At 37.1% G+C, this 7,788-nt stretch overlaps 1 protein-coding gene across 1 annotated transcript; it reads left to right on the top strand.

Moving 5' to 3' along the window:
- On the top strand, positions 748-2,559 carry LOC109229640 (40S ribosomal protein S2-3-like; the record flags this gene model as incomplete). The annotated part of the gene is given in 2 exon segments (XM_019395159.1): positions 748-1,455; positions 2,237-2,559. Coding segments are annotated over 2 exon segments (843 nt in total). The 3' UTR covers positions 2,414-2,559.

The following is a 7,788-nucleotide window of genomic DNA, read 5'->3' as shown; positions in this document are numbered from 1 at the left end:
ATACATAATTATACAAAAAACTGACTTCGTCTTCTTCCTTGCATCTTTTCTAAAATTTAAGTCAAAATTTTGCTCAAATCTACTCCAAATCACTTCAGATTTAAATTTTGAACTCCTTTTGATATTTTCAATCAATTGGAACAACACCCAATCCAAACAATTAACAAACTCAAAAAATCCTATTTTTCGAAAGCAAAGCTTTGAATGACCTTCAATGGTGGACTTCTACTCTTCAATTTTCTTACATTGCAATCAGGTGACACAGGGTAAGAAGCAGCAATGGCGGACGGCCCTTTGAAGCATATGTAGAAGATGTGAAAACAAGAGAGTGTGAAAGCAATGTTTGTGAGAACACATATTTAACTCTATAACTTTTAGAAGCAATGGTTGTAAGAACACAAGTTTTGAATTTGCTAGTGCTTTCAAAACATGTATGGGCTAGGTTGGGTAAAACTTAAAAACATGGGCCATTTTTTATTATGGTGTGAAGCCATGTGTGTTTTCTTGTAATTTTTTCTTTAAAATAATTGTTCTCTTATTATAGATTAGTTATAAAATTAAAATATAATTACGAATTTCCTTTCTTAGTGTTATGCATAATCACCTTCCTACAAATCTATACCATGCTCTGGGCCAAACTTGCCCTTCTATATGGGTCACAATCAGCTTACTCTCAAGCCCAATTACACCGCATCAACAAACCCTAGCCCTTATAAACCAACCCCTTATTCTGCATTTTCATACTTCCTCTGTATTTACTAAAACCCTAGCCGTTGACAGCAAACAATCATGGCTGAGAGAGGAGGAGAGAGAGGAGGCTTTGGCCGTGGCTTCGGTGGACGTGGTGGAAGAGGCGGAGACCGCGGCGGACGCGGCCGTGGTGGCCGTCGTCCCCGCCGTGAGACAGAGGAGGAGAAATGGGTCCCAGTCACAAAGCTCGGAAGGCTCGTGAAAGACAATAAAATCCGTTCACTGGAGCAAATCTACCTCCACTCACTCCCTATTAAGGAGTTCCAAATCATCGATACACTCATCGGACCATCTTTAAAGGACGAGGTGATGAAAATCATGCCGGTTCAGAAACAGACCCGTGCCGGTCAGAGAACCCGGTTCAAGGCCTTCGTTGTCGTCGGTGATGGGAACGGTCACGTCGGTTTGGGGGTGAAGTGCTCGAAGGAAGTGGCGACTGCTATACGTGGCGCAATTATATTGGCTAAGTTATCAGTGATTCCAGTGAGGAGAGGATACTGGGGTAACAAGATCGGAAAGCCACACACAGTGCCGTGTAAGGTAACTGGGAAATGTGGGTCAGTTACAGTGAGGATGGTGCCTGCTCCTCGTGGTGCTGGTATTGTGGCTGCTCGTGTTCCTAAGAAGGTGCTTCAGTTTGCTGGTATTGAGGATGTCTTCACCTCTTCTCGTGGATCCACCAAAACCCTCGGCAACTTCGTTAAGGTTCGATCTATTTAAATAATCTTGCTACTATCTTCTTTTCAATTGTATTAAGATTCTGTTACATGATTATATGTTTAGTACATGTAGTGATCTTATAGTGTAAGAATTGATGCAATTGGTTGTTCAACTTTGTGATTGAACCAAAAAAAGTATATCTATTTCATAACTGTTGTGTATCTTGTTGCTTAAAACCAAAACTAAGTACTCCCTGCTTTTTGCATCCTGTTTGATAGTCAATTATTGTCCTCAAAATTCCAAATTTCAGGAATTAAAAGCGAGAGTTTGTAGAACAGGGTAGAAATTAGTATCAATAGGCAATAGAAATGTGTGTTTTTGGTCTCTTTAAATAGAAAATATGCTAAATTTAGATTATTTTAAGAATTATATTACCCTCAGTTATGGAGTAATAGTACATGCTTGACATAATACAAGAGGAAATTAAATTCACAAGCAGAAGGATCATTTTGTACTTCCCAATTAACTGAAGCTTAAATGTGTTCAGCCATAGGAGCTTGTGTTCACCTGTCTTCTCTGCCTTGTCCACTCCACCTTAATGACGAAGCTGAAGTCCCATTCAATTCATATAATTTCGCCCACTACCATCTTACTCGCAAGGCCCCCTTTGATTTCATTCAGTTCCCACCACCAGTTCTAAATACTGGATCCATTCAGTATAGAGAGGGCTATTTCGCCCTAGCTTTCCAATTTATCTTCGAAGCCTAACATCCTTGCAAGCTTTGGATTCTTTCCTGTCTCTTAATGACATTCTTTGTATGTGCAGGCTACATTTGATTGTTTGATGAAGACTTATGGGTTCTTGACTCCAGACTTCTGGAAGGAGACTCGCTTCACCAAATCTCCTTTCCAAGAGTATGCTGATATCTTGTCTAAACCTGCCAATAAGGTTATTGTCTACCCCACTGAGGAGGCACCAGCTCCTGAGAGGGTTGAGGCTTGATTGTTTAGATGTCATGCTCCCTTGTTTTGGTGTTCTACTTGCTAGTTTTCTATTATGAAATGTTAGTATTCTAAATTTTGTTTTCTGTTCTGAGGGATGTTTTCTGCAGACTTCCAATAGATAATGTTCCTTTATTGTTTCATCAATATATATGTAGTTTCTGCCCGCTTGATTGATCTCATGTTTTACTGGGACATCTTTCTTCTTGGCTCTAGGATGGCGAATTTCTTTAATTTTCAGTTGAACTTTGGGTGAAATCACATTCCGTTACGAGGAGGAGTCATTGAGATATTTATGCAAATAGATTTTAATCTATGTAATAGCAGAAACTAGTGGCACCTCTTGCTTGCTTTTTTTTGGTTCAATGATGATGTAAAACATCGTTTAAGGGAGAATAAACAATTGAGATATTTATATTTTATGTAAAATAGAAATAAATCTATGTAATTGCAGAAACCAAATGGCACCTCTTGCTTTCTTCTGTTCAAAAGATGAATTTTTTTAATGATATTTGTAGTAATCAATTTTCACAATAATAGCTTGAACAATCTCGTAAACTATAAAAGATATGTGTGATAACAAACTTCGATATTTTCTTTATTTCTTTGTCTTTTTTCTGGTATGCTAATTTGGTTATCCTTAACTGTGAAAAGCTTCCCCAAGCATTATAAATATCTGTGAATATAATCACTGATAATTTATTACAGAAGGGTTAGTCTTTTAAAATCCACCTCTTTCCTATGTTTTCCAACTTTTCTTCATTCACTTGCTTCCAACATGTAGACATTGTTTTTGCTTTGTACTGCTAGTCACAATCACCAAAAATTAGAGTAATTTTATTTTGTGTCTCACACCACTGACACTAAGAGCGATTTTATTTTGTGTCTCACAAAACTGACACTAGTTAGTACAAGTTGTGTGAGACACAAAATAAAATCACTCTAATTTTTGGTGATTGTGACTAGCAGTACAAAGCAAAAACAATTTCTACAGGTTGGAAGCAAGTGAATGAAGAAAAGTTGGAAAACATAGGAAAGAGATGCATTTTAAAAGATTAACCCTTCTGAAATAGTTGTGTGAGACACAAAATAAAATCACTCCTCTTTCTCTGCAATATTGTTCTTCTACTTTTATTGTTTTATTACATGTTATCAGCACGAGACTCTACCGTCTCAAGAAGCTCTTTGAGAAGACTAAGGTATTACTTGTCTCTTCTTTTAATTATGACTGATATTATGAAAAGAAAGTTCGTTGCCCTTGAAATTTCGGGCAAGAACTATATGACATAGGTGTTGGATGCTGAAATCTATTTAGATGCAATGGGTCTTGGAGACGCCATTAAAGACAAAACTAAAGCATCCACCCAAGACTGCTAAGGCCTTGATTTTCTTGCGCCATCACCTTCATGAAGGACAGAAAATAGAATATCTCACAGTCAAAGATCCACTTGTTTTGTGAAATGGCTTAAAGGAAAGATATGACAACTTAAAAGTTGGTCACTCTTCCACAAGCACGATATGATTGGGCTCATCTGAGGCTCCAAGACTTTAAGTCTGTTTCTGAATATAATTTAGCGATGTTCATAATTACTTCTAAATTGAAACTCTGTGGAGATACTATCACTGACTATGATATGCTTGAAAAAATGTTTACAACGTTTCATGCCTCCAATATGGTCCTGCAACAGCAGTACAGAGAGAAAGGTTTCAAGAAGTACTCTAAGTTGATTTCTCTTCTCCTAGTGGCTGAACGAAACAATGACTTACTCATGAGAAATCACGAAAATCGACCCATTGGGTCTATACCATTGCCTGAAGTGGATGAGGTGTATTCCCATTATGCTAAGCGTGGAAAAGGCCATGGCCCTATTCGTGATCGTGATCGTGGTCGTGGCCGTGGCCGTAGACAAGGAAGAAATTTTCATGGTGTAAATCACCCCTCCCCACCCCCCACCCCCCAAAGAAAAATAACCACCAAAAGTGGAAAGGGAAAGATGAGAAGCCAAAGGCAAATGGTTCAGAAACTGAATGTTATCGTTGCGGTGGAAAAGGGCATTGGGCAAATATTTGTCGTACACCAAGACATTTGGTTGAGCTTTATCAAGCATCTCTAAAGAATAAAGGTCCTGAAGTTAATTTTGTCTATGACAATGAATTTGACATCACTCACTTAGATGTGGCAGACTTCTTTGAGCGCCCTGATGGAAAAATAGACCACTTGATCGGTGATGAATCTGTGGTAAAAGAAGATTGAGTAGTTTGATTTTATTTTATTTTGCTTATTCATATTAGTTAGTGAATAAACTTCATGTAATTATCGTAGTTTACATGAGTAGTAGTTTTAATTAGTATGTCGAATTAGTATAATCTGTCATTAAATAAAGTTTGAGAATGGTCAAAATTTATAGTCAGTATCAGTTGTAATTTATGTTAGGAGTTGAGAATCGTGAAAAAAAAAATTACAAAAAAAAGGACGAAAACTTGCAAACGAAAAAAGTGTCTTATAGACTAGCGTGAAACTATTTGCTAAAGCTTTTAAATCAACTGACACTATACAAAAATTTTATTAAAACGCAGTATTTATTTTTCTAATTAAGTTGTTCGATCAAAGATTGTGTCTTACGGAAAATTATCATCACACTTATTGAATAAGTCATTATTGAGTTATTGACTTCACTTTGTCACTTTTCCTTTATCTCTGAAAATACTAATATTTCTTCGTATATTTCTTTTGTATGTCAAACCATGGGAAGCAAATATGGATATCTCATAAAACAAACTTGGATCAAAGTTCAATTGTAAAAATATTTGTTTAATTGATTCATGTACGACGCATACAATATTCAAAGAGAAAAAATATTTCTCTCATTTAAGTATGTGTAAGGCAGATGTTACTACAAATTTCTGGTAGTAGTAATTTGATTGAAGGATTTGGAAGAGCTGCTATAACTCTGCCCAAGGGAACAATACTTATATAGATAATGCGATGCTCTCCTCCAAGTCCAAAAGGAACTTGTTGAGTTTTAAAGATATCCGCCGAAATGGATATCATATTGAGACGATAGATGAGAATAATCTTGAATATCTCATCATTACCAAGAATGTCTCTGGCCAAAAGAGGGTTATTGAGAAGTTCCCATCTTTATCTTGTGGCCTGTATTGGACAAGAATTAGTGCAATTAAGGCACATTCTATTGTAAACCAAAAGGTAACCGATTCCAATACTTTTGTACTTTGACATGATCGATTGGGACGCCCTGGATCAATTATGATAAAACGGATTATAGAGAACTCAAATGGGCATCCATTAAAGAATTTAAAAATTCTTTTAAAAAATGAATTTTCTTGCACTTCTTGTTATCAAGGCAAGTTAATTATTAGACCATCACCAACAAAGGTTGGGATCGAGTCCCCTCCGTTTTTGGAACGTATACAAGGGGACATTTGTGGACCTATTCACCCATCTAGAGGGTCGTTTAGATATTTTATGATCTTAATAGATGCATCTTCTAGATGGTCTCATGTGTGCCTATTGTCATCTCCCAACCTCGCGTTTGCAAAATTAATGGCACAAATAATTACGGGCCCAATTCTCCGATAATCCAATTAAGTCTATTAGACCTGATAATGCTGCTGAGTATTCATCCCAAGCATTTAATGATTATTGCTTATCAATTAGATAAAAGTGGAACATCATGTAGCTCATGTTCACACTCAAAATGGCTTTGCAGAGTCTTTAATTAAACGCCTGCAATTGATAGCAAGACCGTTACTCATGAAAACGAGGTTGCACACTTCTGTTTGGGTCACGCCATTTTGCATGCAGCAATGCTAGTTCGTCTCAAACCGATAAATTATCATAATTATTCTCCGTTGCAATTAGTTTTGGGTCATGAACCTAATATATCCCATTTAAGAATTTTTGAATGTGCAGCATATGTGCCTGTAGCACCGCCATATTGCACCAAAATGGCTCCCAAAGAAGGTTAGGAATATATGTTGGGTTTGAATCGCCCTCCATTATTCGCTACCTCGAAACATTAACGGGGTATTTGTTTACTTCACGATTTGCAGACTGTCGATTCGATGAGACACTTTTCCCAAAATTAGGGGGGGAAAATGGTGAAACCAAACGGGAAATTTTGTGGAAAAATCCATCATTGTCTCATCTTGATCCACATACCTCTATTTGTGAAAAAGAGGTGCAAAAGATTATGCATTTGCAAAAAATAGCAAATCAAATGCCAGATGCATTTACGGATCTGAAAGGATAACAAATCACATATCCCTGCAGAGAATGTTCCAATCCGTATTGATGTCCCTGTTGGACAATCTTCTAATGTCATAGCTAATGAGTCAAAAGCACGCCTAAAACGTGGCAGACCATGAGGTTCTAAGGATCGAAAACCTTGAAAAGGGAAAACAAATGATCAAGATGACACTACGAAAGAGTCTCATGAAGAAATCCACGATTTAACCAATCCTGAGATTCATAAGGAAATCACTGAGCCTGAGACTTAAGAAAATAAGGAACTATCAATAAATCCAATCGATATTGAGACAAATTTGAATCGATTGGATATAGTTGTGGATTATGTCTTTGCATATAATGTTGCATCTAGCATTATGCAAGATAGTGAGGATCTTGAACCTCAATCTGTTGGAGAATGTCGACAAAGACGTGATTGGCCAAAATGGCAAGAAGCAATCCAATCAAAGTTGAATTCACTTGAAAAACGTGAAGTTTTTGGGCCTGTAGTCCAGATACCTAATGGTGTTAAGCCTGTTGGCTATAAATGGGTCTTTGTACGCAAGAGGAATGAGAAAATGAGGTACAAAGATATAAGGCACGCCTTGTTGCACAAGGATTTTCACAAAGGCCTAGTGCCGATAGAACTCCAAAAGGCAATTGATTATTTAAAGAAAGAATTCGAGATGAAAGATCTCGGAAAGAAAAAATTATGTCTCGGTTTGCAAATTGAACATTTGGCAAAGGAAATTTTTGTTCATCAATCAGCCTACATAGAAAAGGTATTGAAACAGTTTTACATGGATGGAGCACATCCATTAAGTACTCTGATGGTTGTTCGATCACTTGATGTGAATAAGGATCCATTCCGACCTCAAGAAGAGAATGAAAAGCTACTTGGTCCTGAAGTACCATATCTTAGTGCAATTGGTGCACTAATGTATCTTGCTAATACTACAAGTCCTGACATAACTTTTTCAGTTAATGTCTTAGCAAGATATAGCTCTGCTCCCACAAGAAGACATTGGAATGGAATCAAACACATATTGCGGTATACTAAAAGGGACTACCGATAGTGGGTCTTTATTTTAGTGGACAATTAATTGCACGTCCCGTATTCGTTTGGT

This window comes from Nicotiana attenuata, chromosome 7 (assembly GCF_001879085.1).
Source record: "Nicotiana attenuata strain UT chromosome 7, NIATTr2, whole genome shotgun sequence".
Lineage (NCBI taxonomy): Eukaryota > Viridiplantae > Streptophyta > Magnoliopsida > Solanales > Solanaceae > Nicotiana > Nicotiana attenuata.
The sequence above is the reverse complement of the archived record's forward strand: the minus strand, read 5'-3'. Positions and strand labels throughout refer to the sequence as shown.